The 23,501-nt window shown below is 38.6% G+C and overlaps 3 protein-coding genes across 4 annotated transcripts; all 3 read right to left on the bottom strand.

Annotated features, from left to right (window-relative positions):
• Window positions 1-1,743: 1,743 nt before the first annotated feature.
• ppdpfa (pancreatic progenitor cell differentiation and proliferation factor a) lies at window positions 1,744-4,072 on the bottom strand. The gene is made up of 5 exons (XM_083919290.1): window positions 3,914-4,072; window positions 2,779-2,883; window positions 2,539-2,616; window positions 2,343-2,436; window positions 1,744-2,134 (listed from the first exon to the last, which is right to left on the bottom strand). The coding sequence occupies exons 2-5, from the start codon at window positions 2,831-2,833 to the stop codon at window positions 1,996-1,998; spliced, it is 366 nt and encodes a 121-aa protein (XP_083775416.1). The 5' UTR covers window positions 2,834-2,883; window positions 3,914-4,072; the 3' UTR covers window positions 1,744-1,995.
• A 1,766-nt stretch (window positions 4,073-5,838) lies between these two features.
• LOC310951996 (tumor protein D54-like) lies at window positions 5,839-12,186 on the bottom strand (the record flags this gene model as incomplete). Its single annotated transcript, XM_083920483.1, has 9 exons — window positions 5,839-5,910; window positions 5,998-6,046; window positions 6,168-6,203; window positions 7,917-7,943; window positions 9,783-9,884; window positions 10,288-10,335; window positions 10,607-10,755; window positions 10,861-10,976; window positions 12,174-12,186. The coding sequence occupies 9 exons, from the start codon at window positions 12,184-12,186 to the stop codon at window positions 5,839-5,841; spliced, it is 612 nt and encodes a 203-aa protein (XP_083776609.1).
• Window positions 12,187-15,528: 3,342 nt separating this feature from the next.
• On the bottom strand, window positions 15,529-21,395 carry dnajc5aa (DnaJ (Hsp40) homolog, subfamily C, member 5aa). Of its 2 annotated transcripts, none has more exons than XM_083919805.1 (5): window positions 21,279-21,395; window positions 20,312-20,440; window positions 19,992-20,205; window positions 19,715-19,886; window positions 15,529-17,826 (listed from the first exon to the last, which is right to left on the bottom strand). In XM_083919805.1, the coding sequence occupies exons 2-5, from the start codon at window positions 20,419-20,421 to the stop codon at window positions 17,723-17,725; spliced, it is 600 nt and encodes a 199-aa protein (XP_083775931.1). In that variant the 5' UTR covers window positions 20,422-20,440; window positions 21,279-21,395; the 3' UTR covers window positions 15,529-17,722. The 2 variants fall into 2 exon arrangements, with proteins under 2 accessions (XP_083775931.1, XP_083775930.1); XM_083919804.1 differs by having other exon boundaries at window positions 15,529-17,829.
• Window positions 21,396-23,501: the final 2,106 nt, after the last annotated feature.

The raw sequence follows: 23,501 nt of genomic DNA on the forward strand, positions 1-23,501 counted from the left end.
TGACTTTCTCATTTGAACGGAGAGATTATCTTTGGACAGACTGTAGCCACGCAGACTCTGATCAGTCTATTCTTAGTTGTCAGTGTGCACATTTCAAAATGTTCCTATTACTTCACGGAAAAATCAATTCAGGGAGCCAGTGTAGTTATCGATCCGTCTAACAGTTAGCAGCAGCGCATGTCTTCACAGTAATTAGAATATTTTAAAGGTCCAAATTGATAATAAATCGTATGAAAAGTTCACAAGAGATTGGTTTTATAAGGGGTGTGTGGCCTTGGCTTTGTCCTGCTACATTAATATTTGGTTACTCAAGATTGTTTGCTGTTATATTTTACTTTCAGAACAGTGGTTAGTCCAAAAATTTGAACCATCATATATCAAATTAAATATCAAATCGTCACATTTCAGAATCTGGAATTAGCAAATGTGTGACAGTTTGATTCAAATACAATATTTTCAATTTCTTCTTTATTATTTTTTTATTATTTCAATTCCACCACTGACTTAATGAACTCAATTATCTTAATCAGCTCCTAAATAGTGGATTTTGCCCGTGTATATGTGCCAGATAGATGGATAGACAGACAGACAGACAGATAGATAGATAGATAGATAGATAGATAGATAGATAGATAGATAGATAGATAGATAGATAGATAGATAGATAGATAGATAGATAGATAGATAGATAGATAGATAGATAGACAGACAGACAGACAGACAGACAGACAGACAGACAGACAGACAGACAGATAGATAGATAGATAGATAGATAGATAGATAGATAGATAGACAGACAGATAGACAGACAGACAGACAGACAGACAGACAGACAGACAGACAGACAGACAGACAGATAGATAGATAGATAGATAGATAGATAGATAGATAGATAGATAGACAGACAGACAGACAGACAGACAGACAGACAGACAGACAGACAGACAGATAGATAGACAGACAGACAGATAGATAGATAGATAGATAGAGAGTTGAATCGTCAGCATACAAACAATCTCCCTCTGTGTCTGAATACAAACAGAGCATTGCAGGGAGCATTCTCCTTACAGCGTTTTAACATCAACAGACTGAATATTTTACAACAATGTGCTGAGGCGTTTTAAAAACTGTCTTTTGAAACAATAAATGATGCAACAGCAGCAGGTGGGACTGCTTTATTTTCATGCCGTGCAGTTATTTTAAATGTGTTCTCTGCTTCTGTGTTTGATGAATTTATACATTTGAAGAACCGACAGTATAGAAACAGCATGTGTTTCAATGTAATTGTTAAATAAAAACAATCAGCCTGTACTTTTCCAGAAGCTGTTGACCTACATTCAGGCTTAAAGGTGTGGTGTTATATAAACCGCTTGAACACCTGCATTAATCGTTGCTAATCATATCCGAGCTAAACAGATTAGTTTGGTAAGTACAGGCTGCATCATGTTCCCTGACAGAGTTATAAAACAGCTGCTCTGCTGTGTGAGTGACCCGCAGAGAGGTGACACCAGTACTGAAGATTTGAGGTTTAGTATAATAATGACATATATTATTATATTAATATATATATATATCATATATTATATATATATATATATATATATATATATATATATATATATATATCATATATTATATATATATATATATATATATATATATATATATATATATATATATATATATATATATATATATATATATATATATATTATTATTATCAAAAAACACATTGGAGGTTGCTGTTTTGAAAGCATTTTATTCATTCATTTATTATTAACAATGCAAAGTCACAAGAAGAATACAATGAAAAAAACTTTTTACATACTTGAGTTTTTTTTTTTTTACTGTTGGTCTTAAAAAATGAACTATACATAGGCAAAAAGGAAAAAGCACAGACTAAAGTGAACAAACACCATCATCATCTCCATCTCCAGTGACGGGACGGCAAGTTGAGGGTGAGGGGGGAGGTGAGGGGGAGGCAGAGGGTGGAGTCTAGGAGGACGCAGGTGGAGGCGGTGGATTTGATGTTTCAGACTTTCCGTTGTCACTGCTTTCACTGAGTTGTCGGTTTAAAACCATCTCCCTGGCGATGCAGGTCACCTGACCGTTGGCCACTGTGTAGGTTCTGTTCCTGGAGCACAAGCAAGTTTTCAGACACGTTAAAGTGGTCAAATATTTTGTTGGTTTATTTATTCACAAATGTTCTTTTGTTATCTTTCTATTCTCTTGTATTTCTCTCCTTTTCTCAAGTTTCTTCTTTAGTTTTAAACAAAAACCTACTTTTACCCCACAGAACCAGCTGCACCTCATTCATTTAAATGCGTTCACATATTACTCACTTTTGAGTTTCAGATCCGTTCTGCGCGCCAGGCTGGTTCTGTTTCGCAAAGAAAAATGAAGTCCACCAGTGGCCAGAATCTTGCCTGGGAAGTCCTGCAAAAAAAAAAAAAACATGATTAATTTTTAGACCGGAGCTCAGTTTGGTGCAGGGAGACTTTAAACACTGAACATTGTGTTGTTCTTATAATTTCATACCTGGGTGGTGTGGAATGACCTCTCCCGTGTACTCGGCACTGCCACAGGAGCTGTTGCTGGAGTTGGACCCGAGGCGTCCTGGAATAAAGAGATAAAGACACTTAGATAAAGAAAAAACAGCCGTCCACACAGGGAGAATAAAACTACTGCAATCAGATGCAGAAAGAAGACAAACAAAGATCTCGATATTCCCTGAAATGCATACAATATAAATGCATATAGAGGCCACGTCTGACTTACTCCTATAGTAATCATGAGTGGCGATGAGGGAGCCACTTGATGGAATTGCTGCCATTTTTTCTCCGACCTTCGGTGGAAAACCGCTCAAAGATGAAAAATGGAAACCTGGAGGAGACACAAGAGGAGAACAGGTGGTGCACATCAATATACGCCTGGAATTTAATGAGGAAATTGATGCATTCGCTTCCATTTCACTTTATATTTCCTGAATTTGTGTGCATATTGTTGTCTTGTTGTTAAAGAGCACTAAACGCTCCATTACAGAGACACAGCCTGGAGTTATGGAGACGTGGTTGAAACACGTGTGCGTTGACAGCATTCACAGAATAACCAGGTCAGTCAGGTCCCGTTTCAGGGAAGCATTCGTGACCTGTGGGCTTCATTCCTGTCAACAGGCCGTCACTGCAGCCGAGTGACAGAGCAGAAGCAGCTGCTCGCTCGAATCTGGTTCCCTCACGACTCAAATAACCAGTCTGTCCAGATGAGCTTGGTTAGTGCACGAGCTGGCTGCGTGATCATGGAAGATCCAGGCACAAAAAAAAAAGAAGTGTGCCAGTGCTCTTGCGACAGAGGGCCTGTTTGTTTGTGTTGCTGGCAGGCGTCAAAGCTGTCCAAGTGTTCAGCCAGGAAATGACACATGTTTCCAGCCTAAAATAAACCGTCTCAGGGTGTATTCAGAGTGCAGCAACATGTGTTGAATGTTAGAAAATAAGCCAGAATAAATTGATTCATTTGTGTATGTATTTCATATTTCAACAAACAAGAGTAGCATTATGTGAACAGCCTGAGAACCAGCTGAAGGCTGTAAAGATTAACAGGTGAGCAGCAGATGGCTTTGGCGATTTCAAGGAGCAGACACAAACAATGTCTGCTCTTCACAGCCTGGATAAACACAACACTATACAAGAGCCAGGGGGCACTTTTACCAGCATCTGTGCGTGAAATGCATGTGCGGCCTTTCAGAGAAGTTAATGACAAACAAGTTTTTAAAAAAGGACACTGGTGGATGCAACAGGCAGGTGTCACCCCTAAATAACAGTACACGCACACTCTACAACACTGCCTTTGTGTTCTGTGATGAAGACAGGTGGGATACAACATATCATAGTAAGAGCTTTAAGTATTGTTGACCTACCTTGAGGATGAGGTTGCTGATGCGGTTGTGAGGTGCGGATGGCGTGAAGAAGAAGAGTCGCTAGTTGTTACGATGGCCCATTTGTGGATGACCTCTCAGTGTTGACCTCTGTCGGTCAGTACGCTGCTGCGGCTGCTGTCTGTCACTGACTCCGCTGACAGCGACCGGCCGGCCTTTATAGGAACTGGCCCCGCCGCGTGCTGCTGTGGCACGGGGAGGGGCGGGGACTGAGGCAGCTCGAGGAGAACGTGCCGTTGTCCTGTTTGGTGTAAGGACTGGACTCAGTGACATCAGACAACCTGAGGCTCTGCAGAGGCTTTAATTAACCCGCTGAGTTATGGAGGAATCAACAACATGACTGAGGTCACAATACATACATGCGGAAATAAAGAAATAAATAAAGGAATAAATATATCAGTGCATAAATGAATACAGAAATAAATAAATGCTTAAATAAATGAATACAAAAAGAATAAATGCTCAAATAGTTTAATGCTGAAATAAAATAATAAATAAACAAATGCATTAATAATGTCAATAAATAAATAAATGCTTTACATTTATTATACATTTTAGTTCACTTACATATATTTATTTATTCCATTCATCCATAGACTTAAGTATGTATTTATGCATTTATTTATTGATCTGTTGAAGGACAGATAACCATGTTCTAATATTATTTTAATTAAAACTCCACTCACCGTTTTCCCCCTATATGTTATGTGATTGTTTTAAAATTTGATACGCTTCAAAGTCAATGCAGCTCCCTGGTGGTCTAGTGGTTAGGATTCGGCGCTCTCACCGCCGCGGCCCGGGTTCGATTCCCGGTCAGGGAACTATGGTTTTTCTGTTTCTCCGGTTGTGCTGTTATTTTTCACGACCTTCACTTTAACACGTCAACATTTCAACATTTGTATGAGTAATGTCAATAATGCCACTGCGCTAAGTCACGCATGTGCCTACAATCAGATGTCAGAAATGTACATATGACGTTGTATCAAAGTTACAGTTCCTCATAAGGCTGAGGAGACGTGTTCTTAGTATTTAATTTTGATAGGTTCAAATGTAATATTTTTATGCAGCATTATCATTTGTACCTTTTTTTTCTTCTCATGTGCCTTACAGGTCTTTGTTTCTTTAGGAGTAGGTGCAGTATCAGACTCTCGACCCTACTGCGTTGTTGTGTTGACAGTTGTACTGTTGGTCCTCACACTGTGTATGTTGTTTATGTGCAGCTGCACTCGGCACTTTGAGCCCATGACAAATATCCTTTAGGACAATAGAGTTTATTTTATCTTCTCTCTTCTCAGGCAATTTTCTTCTTGGAGTATCAGCTTTAGATTTCCATAAAAGTGTACTGAGGGCAGGAGTAAGGAGGGACACTTTCATAGTTTCCATATCCTAAATAACACTGTTACAACATTTAGCCTCTAGCGCCACCCAAAGGCTTAATATAGCATAATATAGCATAAGGCAACAGACTTTCTTTAACACCAATATCAGTAAATTAAATTAACTTAACTTGACCATGAAGGACAAAAGACATCACACCATTCAATTGACTTTAATTGAAAAATCTGAAAGTACAAAAATACTTCTTGTGATTCTGTTTTGTAAAAGCCACAATTAATGTCAATGAATGCACAAGTAATTCTGGTTATTTCAGAGGACAGGTTTACTGCCCTCACACAACTTAAATTGCATTTATCAACATGCAGAAGTATTACATATTCACATATTTAAATACTATTTTACAAGTTTAAAATAACTTTCCATCTCAAATTGAATCTATAAGTCATATCGTTTCAATACAACAGTCAGAAATAACAGTGGACACATTCACACAAAGGAGCAAAAGGACATTTCTTTATAACTTTATAAGGTATGAAAATAATTATTTGTAACAGTCAGAAGGGTCCATTTCATGTGCGTGAGGATCTTCTTTCAAAGCCAGCGGTGTCTCCGTTATTTGTCAGACCGCCACTCACCTTGTCCTGTGTGATTCAGACAGGAAAGGACTGATCAACACTCAATAAATAATAATAATAATAAAACAACAGCCGCTGTTTCGACAAACTCACCTTCACATTTCCGACCAATTCCTCAAACGATTTGAAAGTGGAGGAATGTCTGTGGACAAATGTGGAGACAAATAACAAGGAGCATATTATCTCTGCTGCTTTGAGTAACTAACTGAACTCCGTTTGTGTGCAGCCACGAAGCAAATCCAGGAACCGCAGTGATGTTTTACCTCATAGTCGGCACACTCATGGTGTGGCTCAGGCTGCTGGAGTCACATTGGAGAGGCAGAGGAGAGAGTTTGAACGTCATAAGTGACATCATTCATCATTAATCAGAATCAGAAAACATAAAAACTTTATAATATGCCTTAAATGCTATGTATGTACATAGAAAGAATTTAACAAAGGGCTGGGCAGCATCTATATCGATCATTTTATATCTTGAGAACAGTATGTATCCCAATGTAAAATGTTTTCTGGTAATTAAATAAATATATAAATAATCTTTATGAAACAACGACATGGTACAGACAATTTTTGTACATCTTTGTGAATTAAATAGGTAACTAATGAAAAATAGAGTTTTGTTTTTAATTCTATTAAAGTAGTAGTCCATAAGATTTTCATCTATTTATTTGTCTTTTAAGTCAAAATCTATCAAAGAGTGAGTTAAAACAATGGTGACTGATCATGTGACCCACTAATGAAAGCACTTATACGTTCCTTTTCGCAGAGTGTTTCAATATCTGTGTCTGTGGCGACATTCGTGGGCTGGACGTAAATAAACCGCCATGTTAGTGACGCTGCCGGTGTTGCGGTGTTGCGGTTATGCTGAGTTCACTTGTAATCAGAAATCTGGAACTTCCAACTTCTGAGTCAGGCTTATAGTAAGGGCGGAAGTGTAATAGGAACACGTGTGTGTATGGATTTAAGAGTCTAACATATAAGTGTTACACTGGAAGTAGAGAGGTGAATGTGTTTCAATAAAGTTTACAAAAGAGCAAAACATAAAAAAATTAAAAAAATCATAGTCAGCACACAGTTGTGTTTCCACTAGCCCTATAGAGTGCCGCTCAGAAAGAATCACGGCACGCCCTCTCAAATGGCCGTTCACGCGCCGGGTTTCCATAACAAAAAAAGGCCCGAGAGGGATTTACGAGACTCCGGAGGTGACGTAGCACCCAGAAGAAGGAAGAGACGCCAAGATGGAAGGAGCAGAGCAAACCAACATGGGCCGAGATAAACCAGCGTCATTCCGGGTAGTCGACCATAGTGGAAACGCAACTATAGTGACCGTGAACGTGACAAGATGGAGGCTCTGAAAGAACAGCTTCGCCTGCAATTACATCTTACCACCAAAGAGGCCGCTATAAATAAGGTTTTCAGTTCTTATGGTATACAACTTTAAGAAAATACAAACTCGATTTTTCAAATTAGATTTTCTGAAAACCTTGAGTTAGTATGTGCTTGTTATTATCAATTTAGATAACGTAAATGTGTATCACAATATCTCCATATACGATTCCATTGAAAAACAATAAATGATTATATATACAAACATATATAAATATATACATATATATGTATATATATACATATACATATATATTATTACCACTTAGCTCTTTTACATTGCAGTATAAAAGGTAGTAAAAACATATCTCCGTCTTCCCAGATGCATCATTGAAGTGATTAATGCATCACTAATAATAAAAATAATTATTATTACATATAATCTGCATAATGAGCACTTTTAATTTTGGTACTTGTGTGGTGTATTTTGATGTTAATAATTCACTAAAGTACATTGAATGCAGGACTTCACACTGAAGTATTGCTGCTTTAACTTTGTGAAAGATCTGAGTATTTCCTCCATACAAGGATGAAAATGAAAAGTCACTTCATTGTAACACACGCACGGATGCACACGCACACACAAACAAACAAACAAACAAACAAAGAGCTCAGTTCAGTCTTACCGTGGTGGGCCGGGGAGAGGCAGAGCTCTGTTGAGATAAAAACAGACACAGATAACGTCACACCAGCTTCTGTTTCCGCACTGATGACAACAGCAGACTTATCAGCTACTGTTGCTGATGTCCAGATGTATTAGTGTGATTGGATTACAGTTGTTTACTCGCTAAACAAAAAACAGCAGAGGAGACCTTCAAACTGAACTTAAAACACTCATCTGAAATGTTGTCTACTTGTTGTTTTCCAGAGTATTAACATGCAGAGTTTGGTGTTTTTGTTGCTATTATGATCTAAAGTAGGGCTGCATCGAATACTTGACTATTATTGAAGCAATAGCTCACGACAGGCTGTGGTATGTTGCGATTATATCATGGCTAAGGGGCGTAAATCATCCATTGTTCTTACAAAGAAATAGGCCCTTACTATGGAACGTACTGTTTTGATTTAACTAAGCCTGTTGCTGCCCTGTTAGCTTAACTGTGCGTAGCCTAGCGTTAGCGTAGTAACGTAGTTACCCATATAAACACCAAACTGCTTTGCTAGCTCAATCGTGTTGTAACTAAGATATCTACTGAAAATATTTTTTTCATGGACAGATTAAAGCAACAGAGATCGTTTCTTCTGACCATTGAGTCATCAGTCAACACAAGCTAACGTTAGCTTGTAGACATTGGGAAGTTTCTCAAACTGAATAAATGCTGCACATAAAACCCAAACTGCTTTGCTAACTTAATCCTGTTATACGTAACTAAGATATCGGCTGAAAAAAATTGTTTTTGCTATGGACATATTTAGCTACAGATTTAGCTACTACTCTGTCACCACCGCGTCAGGGACACACTCGCACAGCTGATTGACATTTACAATAACAGAGAGCGTTGTTAGAAATAAGGATAACCAATCAATTTATAAACATGTTGAAATCTTCTGCAAGTTTAGGTTTAAGTCCCTACACTGTTTAAAACGATGAAAGTGAAGTGAGAATTGTGACAAGGAATTGGACGTCAAAGCTGTGTTATACGGGAACTTAAACACGGCTAACAACCAATCAGATTGCTTAATTTGAGCCAACTGTTTTATAAATATAGATATTCATTCCTTGGGTAGGATATTTGGTTTTCTATTTCGGGATTCTGAAATAGTTTTTTACATATTTTAAAACAGTCAAATAACAGAATCCATAAAAATAATGCCTTTAGAAAACCAAAAGACGCGTGTTTTGGAGCGCAGTGTTTCCATTTCAGCTCAGTGCGAGAGTCTTTACTGCGATTTGCTGTCATTAACGGTCGCTTCTCTCTTGGCTCAGCAGTCTTACATGTTGTCTTTGCTACCAATAGCTGTTAATTTTCAATAATGTTAGGCCTAAAAAACGTGCATGAAGGCTGGAATTCAACATGGTTTTCTGAGCAAAGGAAGTCCACCACCTGCTAATCTATTAAGTCCACTTAAAAAAAGGCAGTGCTGTGCCGTCTTTCTCAGCCGAGCATAGAGAAATGTCTGGCCGAGTCGCGTTATAACCGAGCAGTCTGAAGCGTGTACAGGTCTATGTGGTGGTGTAGCATACTGGTTTTGTATTTAGGTGATTTAACGAAGAGAAACACTAGCAATGCACGCAGAGCTGGCTCCTTCCCGATTCAAGTTGCTCATAGAAATAACAAACAAATATCCAAACATTCAGTGTGAATTTATACTGAAGATCAAACAGTTGCATTTGGGACAGCCCTAATCACAAGACGATTTCTACTGCTCATTTTGGTTTTGCTCATTTTGGTTTTGTTATGACTGGCTAATCAACAAATACCAATGGAAAATGATAAAATCTTTTCTTGACAGAAACTAGGAGACAGGAGCCAGGCCAATCCTGAAGGTACCTCATGTCCGCCAGTCTCCTGGTGACGGTCACTCCTATATTGGACAGTGCAGACGATGTCACCTGGCCTGCATGAGAGAGGCCCTCCCGTGTCCTCATATATCTACAGGAAGAAAGAAGAAGTAGAAGTCAGCAGTCCCAGCATTGTCAACACACACGTGACACTTCAAGTACACAGAGAGCACAAAGGTATGAGTTCACACACAGTCACAACATAAATTAAAACCCCTAACAACAGGCAAATATACGTCAGTGGCTAGGGTCCATGTGGCCGCAGAAGCCTGCTCCCTTAATACAACTGCTCCTCGTGCTAAGTCCGGCTGTAAGGCTATTAAGAGGACACCGATCCAATTTGACTTGGAAAATCCCATCACTTGTTTCTTAAAAGAGAATCCTCTTTAACATGTGAGAACAGGACAAACCACCGGGGAATCCCTGCACCATACGCTTCAGTACAAATGTTGTTTTTTTAAGGATATGATGTAAATATGAAGACCCACACTCACATGCTGGAGTGGCTGATGTCATCCAAAGTGGCAGAGGCTGTGAGATATCTGAAATAAGAGCAGCACATGCACGAGTTGGGAGATTATAACCCGGATTTAAGACAGAGAGCATGACAGTCATTAGAGGGTTTTCCATGGTTATGTAACCACCACACTAAGACAATGCGTGGCAAATGTTCTGCCAGAGGAGAGGATGGGTGTGTTAAACCAGGTTAGACTTTAGGAAGTATGTAGTGGAGTTTTAAACCATTCAACACACCTTTCCTTACAATGAAAATAGCAGTCTAAACAATGTTTGTGAGGATGCTGGTGCACTTACGGGGCTGAGGTCTGGACATCTTGCCAGCCTTTAGACAAGTTCTGTTTGAAGTTACTGAGAGGGCTCATACCCAGCTGCCTCCTGATGTCTGCTGCATATTTTTCTCTGGCCAAAAGCACCTGCCGCAAGGTCTGAATTTCATCCTCCATCTAGAAAAACACAACACAGTTAAATCAGTAGTGAGACGAGAGCGAGCAGAAGCTGCTAAACATATTTACTGTTTGTGATTAAGAGCCCAAAAAGAGCTGCATCACCTTTGCAAGTTCAATCTGTAGATGTTCTATGTCCTCCTCTGTGAGATCTGAGGCTGAGCATCCATTTTCTGGTATCCTTGTGGAGAAGTTCATGGATGATGAAGCCACACCAAAACCTTACAAAGAAGCATGAGCGGATAAATATGAAGTAGATACAAACTATTAGATAGATATATCAATAATATATATAAGACCCTTAGATTACAGTGTAGAGCTGCAACGATTAATCAACAAAGCGATGGACAGAACAATTATCAGCAACTATTTCTATAATTTGAAAAGAGAAATTCTATTTCAGCTTCTTATATATGGAGATTTCATGCTTTTCACTGTTTTATATCATATTAAACTGTGTTTCTTTTTGGGTTTTGGACTGACAAAATAAAACACTTAAAGATCTCACCATTACCTTTCAAGGAACTGACATGGGCATTTTTCACTTTTAATAGAGAAAATAATCAGAAGATTAATCAATAACGAAAATAACCATTAGCCACATTACAGGGTGTGGGTGAATAAATATTAATATGAATATATATTTGCATTTTTAGAGCAGATTATAAATAAAGTAGTCAATCCGAAACCTTCCTAAAAGGCATGGAGAAAATATCAAATAACCTGAATATAAGATATTCAATTTAACTTACATATCAGTCTAAAAACAATCAAATAAATATAATATACAATACAACAGCACAACGACACAGATATAATAATAATAATACGTTTATTTGATATAGCACCATTTACGGATAAAGTCACAACGTGCTTCGCATGATAAAATTGTTAAAATAACACCTACACCGTAAAATGAGCAAGCAAAAAAAATAAATACCAATAGAAATAAAATGAAAAGACTTAAAAACACAAAATGACCAACATGAGGCAAAAGCCAATAACCATTTCTGCAATTACCCAGCTTGGGATCAATAAAGTATTTCTATTCTGTTCTATTGCAGTTCACAAAACTCATATTGTTCAGACATTTGTTCCAGTGTACTTTGTGAAATAGTTTTAAAGCAGCGGTAGTTATAGCAGAAACAGATTAATATTATATAACAGGGTAAACACAGTCGGAGCTGTCCTTGGTGCTGAGCTCCACTCCGGCTAACTGAAGCTAACTGAAGCTAACTGTAGCTAACTGAAGCTAACTGAAGCCAACTGAAGCCAACTGAAGCTAACTGAAGCCAACTGAAGCTAACAGCCAACGGCACTTGTTGCTCGCGGAGCTAGCCGAATAAAACTAACCGAGAACTCTATGAAAACTAAATTTTACTGTACCGCAAAAAAACAAATGTGAGACAGTCTCTTACCGGGTCGGTTCATCGCTGCCTCACTGTCGGCTCCGGAGTGTTGTGACTAGTTTAGCTCAACAGCTAACTTTGCAGCCGCGCGCTGTCACCGTCCAATCAGCTCTACTCAGGGAGCAGCAGCAGCAGCAGCGGGTGGAGGAGGCACAGCCGCAGGAACAGCCGCAGGAACAGCCGGGATCACTGAGGCTTTCACTGGACTGATGTTGATGTTTACCTGTTTACATCATGTGTGATGCTGCACAATACCGCGGTGTAAAAATGCACAATCCTGCATGGAAATCTGACTTAAGTCACTTTATAAACTCTGCATTAACAATACGATTAAGGAAGTAAACATCGACCTTTATATATATTTATATATTCCAAATTCTTAGATATTCAAAGCAAATTTACTCTTTGCAATATTGAGCCAGAATCTTTGAAACATTAATTTCATAATTGTAAACATTCAATTACTAGTTGGACTTAAATGTCACAAATGATGTAAAATGAATTATTATATCAGAGTGTAAAAATGTTAACTTTTATTTTGAACATAAGAAATTTAACACTGAATTCATTGTAAACTTTTACATTTTACTTGCATACATGTAAAGTAGCTATCCCTGACTTCACTGCTTTCTTATGTAAGTTTAAAAACTATATTAAGTCTCTCAAACTTAGAAACACTAAGATGAACTCTCCACTTTGCTCCACTTTACTCTTATTTAATAAAGAATGGTGTATTTTTATCTTATATATGAATGTGTATTACTGCATTTTATTTATCCTAATTTAATTCAATTTCTACTAAAAGTCAGACCCCTGCCTTTCTGTTTCTGTATGTTGAGTATGTCTGTAATGTTGTACATTTAAAGGATTGTTTGTAAAGTAAAATAAAATAATCTTACTTCAGTAGAAAATATAAATAAAGCACCAAAAGTACAACTACTTATCATGCAAAATGGCCCGTTTTAGAATAATATACTGTATATTATATTAGCAGATGCTAAATATGGAGTTTATGTAACCATGGTATATACTGCTTCATCCATTGTATATTTATAATTTATTAGTTGAACTTTTTTTTATCAATGATCTGAATAAATTAGATATATTTTTATATAGATAAAGTATAGATGTAGTAGTAATGCAATGTACTTTAAATTTCAAAAGTAAAAGTATTTTTAGTATTCTAATTTGGCAAAATGTCCCCTGCCTTACATGATGATTATTTGATTGGATCATTACTTTTTAATGTGTTAAGTAAGCAGATGTATATTTTCATATACAGAACACTGTAATCTTTCATAATGCATTGCATTTTATAAACTAATCATACGTTTCCTATTTCAAATTTGAATCTGAAAAGTAACTAGTAAGGGAATCTGTCAGACAACCAAAAATAATAATATTTCCTGCTGAAATTGTTTTGGAGTAGAAGTATAAAGTAACATAAAACAGAAATAGTGTAAAGCTGGCTTAAGTACAGTAAATACATGTACTAAGTTACTTTCCACCATTACATCCATGCAGATAAAAACAACATGCAGGTTGTTTTTTGTTTAAGAATCTCATCTGACATCTATAGACTTAACAACACGCAGCAAGACAGCAGCTGGGTTTACAGATGCGAGGAGTCAAACAGAGTTAAATTGAGTTTACCGCGCCGATTCTCTTTTATAATCAGCACAATAATCCCACAGTACGTTGGTAAGAGGAAAACACTTGTCTCCATCTGCTGGCAGAACGTGCCACAACCCTGCGGTGGGTGTGAGTCTCAACATGTGTGAGATCAACAACAGCAGCAAAGGTTGTGACGCCGGGCGGGGTGACGACCCAGGCTCACACATACAGTGACATTATACATTTATACAGATATGCATCCACCCTCCTCCCCCTCTCCCACGTCTCTGCAGCTTTGTACCCCCCCCCCCAGTGAGACAGACGGGTCCGTGACCAGCGCCGAATATGGCTGCAGGACCGGGTGGCTGCTGTCTACCCTGGGTTACACTCCCCACCCTCACCCCCTCCCTGTTGCTAGTCTTGAGTTTTTCTGTTGTAAGAGTGATTATGTGCTTGTTGCTGAGGTGTTTTTTTTCCTGTTCCCACACTGCACTCCCTCTGGAGTACAATCTGGGGGTTGCCTTTTTTTTTCTCTCCTCCCTCTCCTCATGTTATGCTGTAACTTTCCAGGGATTGGATTGTAACTCAATCCAATCCCTGCCTCCTGTCCTGTCTACCCCTCTGTCACATTGTATGTACATGTATGTTTGGACAGGTGCGCCGCAATTTCGCTGGTACTTGTGACTAGTGACGAATAAAGGGCTTCATCAATCAATCAATCAATCAATCAATCATGGACATTTAGAAAGAGGATTTATTATTAGGAATTCACATTTGGCTGATTTACTTTATTAGTGTGTTTTCAGTTGTTCTGCCAAAACTCTAAAAAAAATATGTAAAGTATTTTAAAATTAAAATTGTATGAATATCTATGTACCTAATTTCCTGACCGCATGTATTTTTTGACTGATCTTTATTTAATTTTACTTTATTTATTGTTATATTTTACTTTTTTATTATTATTTAGTTTTGTCTATTATTTTATTTATTTTAATTGTATTTGTTTGTTATTGATGTCACTCGCTCGGATGTTTATATTCTATATAACGTGTATTATCTCGAATATGATGTATACCTTTTCGATCATGCAATAAAAAGATTAATAAAAAGGTTGTTTTGCCAAAACATATTATAAATCGATGTAACATGAATAGATTTTTTAGTGCCACATTTACACCAGTAATGTATTAAATCTATAAATACTAACATTCCTCATTAGGCTCCATAATTTCTGCCACCGATGTGCTGCACCACATCTAACGGTGTAATACGCATTTAGCCACACATGCAGCCTTTGTACAGTAAATATTATCCCACTTTTATTAAAGTTAATGCTTACAAGTATTGTATATTGTTGATATGGTAGTTTATTTTGCTTTGTTATCTTTAATACTCTTAATACTATCTTTAATAGTAACTGTAACAGTAAAGTTTCCCACCAGATTAATAAATTACTCTATCTATCAGCTTATAGTATACTGTTGTGTTCTAGTGTTCACCAAAAGTCCTCGTAGCCTTCATAACTCTATACAAACTGAGGGTCACAAGTCAAAATGTTCAGGAACGTTTATTCAACAACAGCAAATCAGATCAATGATCCACTTGTTTTCTTCCAGACACACAATTACCATGCTACAACATAAATGTTAAGGTTTATACTTTATATGGGCCAAGTGTATGTACAAGCGACCTTAACCATTAAACCATCCCTTTCTAAGATTTAATGGTCACATTACAACACCATGCCAGTTAAAATCATAGCCATCATCAAGTAGGAAATAAATAAATTTCAAAAAAATGCATCATATAACCATTTCACTATAGTTACACTGTATATACTATGTTGTCTTTTCCTGATCATTGATCCATTATATATTTTTTAAACACACAGTGCATTCAACTTAGAACATTTACAGTAGCATTTTTCAGTGTTTCAATGAAAAAGCCATGACAGGAACATTTATGTTTCATCAAGGGTTACAGGAAACATCATACGAGGGCCACGGAGGTCAACATCCATACTGTTAATAGCAGAGGGTGGGCAACAGGAGCTCACCAATTGTAAACCACTGAAACACATTATTAGCATTTATGAAACTGACAAAAGTGGCAAAGACGTTCATGGCAATTTATGGCAAATTGTGTGGCAATATATGCAAATTCAGTAGTATGAAAAATTGGACTTGGAGCTGCCTGTAGCACTGAGCTCACAGATGATATGCCTGACGAGCTTCTTTACTCTACATGGATTCAAAAAAGTCAACAATGATAAACGATCACAGCATCGGACAAAATGTCATCAGACTTCAGTTCAAAACACAAGGACCAAAAACAAGAGTGAAATCATATTCTTCACTACCTAAAATACCCTCCCCCAATGTGGATGTTCTGTAGTCAGCTTTATTTCCCCAACTATAAAGGGTGGAACATGTTTTTTTTCCCCACATCACATTAACTACGTAACATATTCAAGACAGCAGATTTATTTTTAAAAACATGTCACCCTCTGAACAGCTGCTGATAGAGATCTGTTATTTCTACCTAGTAAGAGCTCTGCTGGATTACCTGGAGCTCCTTGGCTTCATATACAGCAATAACTTAACAAAATTAACTGCAATAATGAGATGAAATTAACATATTTTCTCTGAAATACATTGAATTTGGTATTGGTGTAAACAAACAAACAAACAAAAAAGAGCAGCAAGCCATCATATTATTCCAATAAGCTTTACCAAACTTTAGACAAATTGAAAATAATGAAAAAATACATCGTTTAAATCTTTTTTTGTACGAGATCCCTTTAAAAGCTTCTAGTTTCTGAATCCAATGTCAACATTTTTGTCAATATGTAACTGCTGATGCGATGAAAAACAAAACAAAAATGAAGTAATAAAAACAATGGATCAACATAAAATCGTGACCCTATAATCCACCTTTGCTGAAACCTAAATAGATGTGTAATGCAAGAAATTATGACAACAACGTGACAATTACCTTGAAGAATAACTGTCATGACAACCTGTTCAGTGCTGCAGGAAAGACAGGAAAGTGCTCTCCATGCTGTAAAGACGAGCTGAATTAAAGCTGAGGCATTGGAATGGAAAACCAACACTAATAAATAACTCAAGTCCAACATGTTTCATCAGCAGGCATTTATGAAAAAGGAAAAATGTGTGTAAATAAAGCTCTAAGTGCCTCAACAAACCTCATGATTCACATTAAAAACTCTGAGAGGAGCACAGATGAACAAAGACGTGCTGTGGGTCTGACTACAGCAGGTGGCGTTTTTCAACTAAAACAGCTTGGACCGCGAATCAGAAGTGAAGATTGCACGAATATATGACAACTCTGTTCTCGAAGGTTTAATGATGGCACTGATCACCTCAGCAAACAAACGCGCCTCTCTAACCAGCATCTCCCTGAGCCACGGCTCTCCTTTTCTTCTGCATTAAATCTCTGGTAAACTTTACCCTCGTCCTCCTGTGTGAACTCTACTCATTTGGACATATTGCACATACGTATGCACCTACATTATGGATCTTGCAAAGTAAAAATGTTGCAACGGATTAAAGAAAATTTAGAGACCATGTTTTATAAACAGTGCATGCTACACCATGATGCAAAATGTGGGAGAGGGGAGAGTGGGGGTAGTAGGCGACCTGTGCAGGTAGAAGGCCAAGAAATACAAAAGAAGAACTAAAAAGGAAACTTAAGTCGTTTCTCTTTTATTCTTGTACCGGGGGACAGAAGTTGTGGATGAATCAGGGATAGGGTGTTAGGGACGTGACTTCATTAGTTCCTTTCATGGGCCATGCTTACTAGTTCCTCTCCTGCATGGCTCTCTTTCTGGAGTGGAAAGATGGACCGCCTCTTTCTTTGATCTCACGGAGGTGGAGCAGGGAAGCAGGCAGAACCGCAGGCCAGGATCGACGGGGAACGGAGGGTTAGTTGAAGCCGGTGTCAGTGTGGTAGGAGTAGTGCCCATCCGATGTTAACTGGGTTGTCTCTGTTGCTGATGGTTGCAGCATTATAGGGTCACCCCCAGCCTCTACTTGACAAACAGAAACAACATTTTTTCAGCCTCCTCTCCTCCCCCTGTTAACAACGAGGGTTGTTCAGATACAGATACCAGGAAGTGAAAATGCTGGATCAGGTTAGGTCTTTTCAAAGATCCAATACCACATGATATATTTAGTGCAGAAACAACAAGTCTAAAAAAGGACTTTCACACGGATAAAAAGAGCGTTTTTCCACGGTTGAATAAAGTGTTCAAGGCGGAGCCCTGTTATGAAAGCTGCTCAGTTGTGCATGAAGCCAAAAAAAATCCATTTCCACGTATAATGATAATGATTGGCACCACCTCCGTCATAAAATGTTGGTCCCAATGAGCAGACGCAAAAGAGATTTCTACCGGCCGAGCAGACTACTTCAGGTGTGGGACTCGGGCTAACTTAAATGGGGATTAAACTATTTAATCCTACGGCTCTGCTAGACTTTCAAAATTGTATCAGATCGAATAAATCAAATCCTGATATTTACACCTCTAATTTAGCAGATTTTGTGAAATTCCACAAAAAACATGTCCACGCATTTACAGATGTCTTTTTCGCCATGTAATTGAATGGGAAAAATATTTTTGGGCCAAATGGCATCACATGGCAGACGTGGAAATGGTAATTCCACAGTTCTTCTGTTTCTCTACTCTAAAATGTCTGACACTGACTATAGTGACTTGTATCTGAGCTCAGTTCATCACTAGAGGCGTCTTCACATTCCTCTAGTGAAGGAGGAGATGTCTGTGCACTCTTCTGAAATGTGATATTCAAACATATCCTGGGCAGCTTTAGTTGGTACGTCACTAGTAAATAAACCAATCCCTGTCTTACATGTGAAACACTAATCGACGGGGGAATGACTTCCACACAACACTGGCAAAGAAACCCTAACCCTCCAGCTCAGAGCGGACTGTCAGTACAGAGAGAAAAACACTGCAGTCTTAGCTGTCAGGCAGCAAGGGCTCCGTGTCCATCCACCCGGGGGGCTCCAGGAGTTGCACCTGCATACTGTGAGTCCAGGAGGCTGTGCCGCACCGTGTCTGAAGCTGGCTCAAACATGTAGGCCTACAGCTGATTTTGATGAGTCGTTCGCACAGGTCAGTTTAAACCTTGGGGCCTTATTGTAAACCACCTGTAGAAGCTTCACGTAGTTACCAGAGATCTCAAGTTAACGGGGCACGCGTGGGCACGAGCAGCGGGGGGCGGGGCGAGGCCAGATCCAAAATTCCTCAATGAGGGAGAAACAGGGGAAGTGCTTTCCAGCTCCATCTTTGAGATTATTTTAACTTTCTATGTGGGAAATCCATGTAACACAAAGTGTGAAACATATTAGAGTAGTTTTTTAATACTTAATAAAGTTGCACTGTGCTGCCACTGGCAACAAATGTTTTTAGAGCGAACAAGAATTCATTTCCAGTTTGGTCCGTTAGCAGAGAGTGTAGTCAGAGCTCACGTTAGCAAAATATCAGCACTTTGGCAATATTTTACACTTCTAATCCTACTAGTTAAATGGAAATGTGGACACTGTGAAGGCTTTAGTTTTGAGACGTTTCAACACTTAATTAATTTGCTGTTCCACTTGTGTTTTATACTGTTAACTCTTTTATTTTACTAACAGTTTGTTAAAGGAATTGTTTTTATTTAATTATGACTGTCAAAGTAGATAATTAAAAGCTAGAGTTAGTGGTATACAGCTATTAAGAAACAATAATATATATATATATATATATATATATTTATATATATATATATATATATATAAAAATTTAACACAGTAGTATCAGACTGGTGCTCTGTTTCGGCCAATCGGCAAGTTCAGAATCGGCATCAGGAAGTAAAAAATTCAAAATGGGAGTGATGACACAGGTGACGCAGTCTCACCTCTCTCATCAGATTGCAGCTGAGCCTCTAGGTCCTCGGGGGACACATAAAACTCCTGGTCCTGGCCCTCTCGAGGCCTTGGTTTACATTTGCCACAGCAGCAGTTACAGCAGCAACATAGGCAGCAACAGAAGTAGCAGCCAGTGGCCAGGCCGCAGAATACAAACAGAGCCTGCAGGGAAGGAAGTGAAGAGTCAATGTGTGAGCAAGAAATCTGAAAATTATAACCAGAAGAATGAAGTCACAAAGCAAATAGTAACGTTTCACTCAGTCTTACCTTTGCCCACCAGCTTGAAAGGACAAAGTAAGTGTTAACATTCTCCTCTCCAAACTGCTCGGCCACATATAATCCCAGAGAACCATATTTGTCATAAATATTACGCTTTGTTGGGTCATTCAGAATCGCATGAGCGTTGTTTATCTCTTTGAACTTATCAGCCGCCTCTGGATTGTCAGGATTCTTGTCAGGGTGGAACTTCAACGCCAGTTTCCTGTGTAGAAAGCCGCGGCAAAAAGGCAATCAAATTTTAAAATGCATATAATCTCAGCCATCAGCTATGGCAGTTGTGTGCGGTAAGTCACAGAGGGATTCCTCACCTGTAAGACCTCTTAATATCATCCGATGTGGCCACCTTCTCAACTCCCAACACTAGGTAGAGAGACTCCCCGGCGGTGGATAGAGATCGCTGCCTCTGATGTTCAGCCATGATGCCTCACGTCCACAGGCTGGGCACACAAACAGAAAAACTCAATGCACTGATGATTGGGCTGCATGTCATGACCAGACCTGCTTTGTTAAGATAGCCTGTTTATCATGATATGCATCTGTTTTTAAAAAAAGCTACAGCGAGGCCTGTGTGACTGCAGGCAACAGCTGGGCCGTGATGTCAATACAACGGTCCTTTACAAGGGAAATATAGGAGGAAGGATTAAAGAGCCATGAAGGCAACATGCTGGATTTATCATATGTCCTAACTGTCCAGTTACATTTCAACAGGACTGTTCTGTGACTGTGACATCTTGGCAGGACCACTGCCCGCCTCTGCCTCTGCTGCTGTAAGTAAATCAGCAGCTGACATCCACACACCATGATGCAAGACAAACAGATTTAGCAAACTGATGCTGCAAGTAAAAAAGAAAGAAAGAAAGACATAAAAAAGAGGCCATTCCTGAGGATATGGCTGCTTCCAAATGGGTGACATCTTGGCTCAAATGAATAGCACTGGTCTATTTGAAGCCCTGCACAGCTTATTTCAACAATCTAACCAAAAATAAAACCTGCCTGTTCTGACAAGTGGGTGTTTCCGCTTTGATACGCATCGCAACCCGGTTTAGATAGTATATAAGAAGGATTAGACTGTGAGTACGATGCTAGCAGCAATAATCTGTGCAAGCATCATCATCAGCAGCAGCAGTCGTGCTATAGCGCACAGCATCCATGTTGGTTTGCTTCCTGGCCTGGTCTTGATGCGAGCCAGGGATGGATCGTCAGCAGTAATTTTCAAGGGCAAGGGGCAGTGTCTCGAGGACAAATACATGATCGCAATGCACCTTCAGGGCTCACCTTTCAGTCGGCTCTGATGCGCTGCAACACTGACGATCCCAGCAGGTTAGAGATGTTACGACAGTGGAGCGTGACTATGGCTGCATCTCGCACGTACCCGGACCCTCTCTGGCTCCCACCACACAATCATGGACAGCTGCAGCAGTACGCTGGCCCCGCCCCCAACACCCAACACCCAACACCCCGGAGCGACCCGACCGACGTGCGGGTATGACCAGGTTTTAACGTTTAACAGCTAGACTGGATATTCTGGGTATTCAAAAATAAACATTTCAGATAACAACAACGTCATTCCTTCTAGGACAAATGACGTCACTTTCGCCATAATGTAAATTGGATTATCAAAAATACATTCAGAATAGTAAAAATGTCATTACGGGCATGTACAAGTGTAATTTAACTAGTAAGAACGACATTACAGACGTCCAGAGTGTTCATTCTATACTGTACATCTAAATGTAATTGTGCATATCTAGAACTGAAAGCTCAATACACATGAACGGGGAAAGTGACGTAATTTGTACTTGTATGAATGACGTGGACATCTGAAATGTTCTTCTTGAGTAGGAAGAACTGAATTACAGATATCTGTAGTTCAAATCCTGTTTAGCTACTAAATGTTGAAACTGCGTGCCATATGCGCGTGCACAACCGGACCGGGATGATGGGGAGAGGATGCAGATACAGCTCTAATTTGAATTTTGCCTTTTCAGTTACAAACTGTCTTCAATCATTGCATCAAGACCACTTAACACTGATTGAACAGACTAAGCCAACAGCAAGAGTCGTGTTGTTGAAATAGCCCAGGCCCATGCTAATTCGACTTAAGGTAAGATGATCAATACCACTCTCATATTTGTCTGCTAATTAGTCCTATATTACCAATTACCAAATACCAAAAGTCCTATATTACCAAACTATTTATGCAGTTTTAGGCGTAACACTATGGAGGACTAAACATGACTTAACTCTCAAAAAATAAATAAATACATAAATAAATGCACAAATACATTTGAAAAAAGAAAAGGCTAAATAAATAAATAAATGCTTTAGATTTATTTCAACACTTTTGTTACATTCTTCTTATTTCTGCATTTCTGTGTCCATATGTTAATGCGGTAGGAGGAGCCATTTATTCATGCATTAATTTTTAAATGTATTTCCTTATTTGTTTATTTCTGAATTTATTTCTGCATATATTTATTTAAGGGAAGTTTGGGGTCCCCTGCTTGAGCTGCTGCCCCTGCGACCCGATCTCGCATAAGCGGTTGAAGATGAGATGAGTTAGCAATATATTTATTTATTCCTGTATTTATTTATGCATTTATTTATTTATTTATTGAAACATAAGTTGTGTTTAGGTCTGCTCTCTAATTAACATGCTAATTGTGTGTCATAGAAACAGAATGTGATTCTATTCATTATATTCCATCTTTTATTATATTTCTATGGTCAACTGCTCGGCTGTGAGCAGTTGCCAGGCAACCAGATGTCACTCCGAGGCCCAAAAATAGCTAGCTAATAGGTAAGTTAAAAACAACAAAAATATACAAATTAATGAGGGTTTACACTTGTTTTTGTTCTGAATAAACAAACAAGATCCCAATGTGTTGCTTATTAAGCTTTAGAGACACATATTTCGTTAACATTTGACAGAAACCATCTGTTTCCAGTCTTAATGCTAAGCTAAAGTTAAGGCAGCTACAGCTTCTATTTCCTCATCAAACTCTAAGTGTATTTTCAAAATTGTTGGGAGTCCAGTCTGTTTAGGCTACTTTATCTGGCTTAATTACCAATCGCCTATAATGTATTTGATGCATGAATTCTGCATTGAGGCATTAGACATTATGTAAAGAGCAGAGACCTTGAGTTTGTAACCTTGTCAGAAACCAAGCAATACACACATAACAAGTCTAATTGTTCATTTCAATTGGCAGGTAAGTGTTTGTACAGTGCAATAGCAGTTAGCCTCAGTAGCCTATGTGAATATACTGATACTGACAAATAAAGAGGTAGTAGTCTATCCATGCAGTCATGGCCCAAAGTTTCAGGGCCCTCCCCTGGCCTTCACACGCAAAAAGTCACTCAAACTTACTGACCACGAAGAGATGCAAATGACCACAAAGAAACATCAAAATGACTACAAAGAGAGACCCCAAAGAGACATAAAATGACTGCAAAGAATCCAAAAATGACAACAAAAAGATGTGTGCAAAGGGACAC

This window comes from Echiichthys vipera, assembly GCF_963691815.1.
Source record: "Echiichthys vipera genome assembly, chromosome: 9".
Lineage (NCBI taxonomy): Eukaryota > Metazoa > Chordata > Actinopteri > Perciformes > Trachinidae > Echiichthys > Echiichthys vipera.

Excerpts from the sequence above, each read along its gene's own strand:
- ppdpfa (XM_083919290.1), bottom strand. The coding sequence starts at position 2,833 with ATGGCAGCAATTCCATCAAGTGGCTCCCTCATCGCCACTCATGATTAC. Across the intron at positions 2,617-2,778 it reads CACTCATGATTACTATAGGA|GACGCCTCGGGTCCAACTCC; the intron begins GTAAGTCAGACG and ends TCTTTATTCCAG. Across the intron at positions 2,135-2,342 it reads AACGGATCTGAAACTCAAAA|GAACAGAACCTACACAGTGG; the intron begins GTGAGTAATATG and ends CTTGTGCTCCAG.
- dnajc5aa (XM_083919804.1), bottom strand. The coding sequence starts at position 20,421 with ATGGCTGAACATCAGAGGCAGCGATCTCTATCCACCGCCGGGGAGTCT. Across the intron at positions 20,206-20,311 it reads GATATTAAGAGGTCTTACAG|GAAACTGGCGTTGAAGTTCC; the intron begins GTGAGGAATCCC and ends CTTTCTACACAG. Across the intron at positions 19,887-19,991 it reads TTTCAAGCTGGTGGGCAAAG|GCTCTGTTTGTATTCTGCGG; the intron begins GTAAGACTGAGT and ends CCTTCCCTGCAG.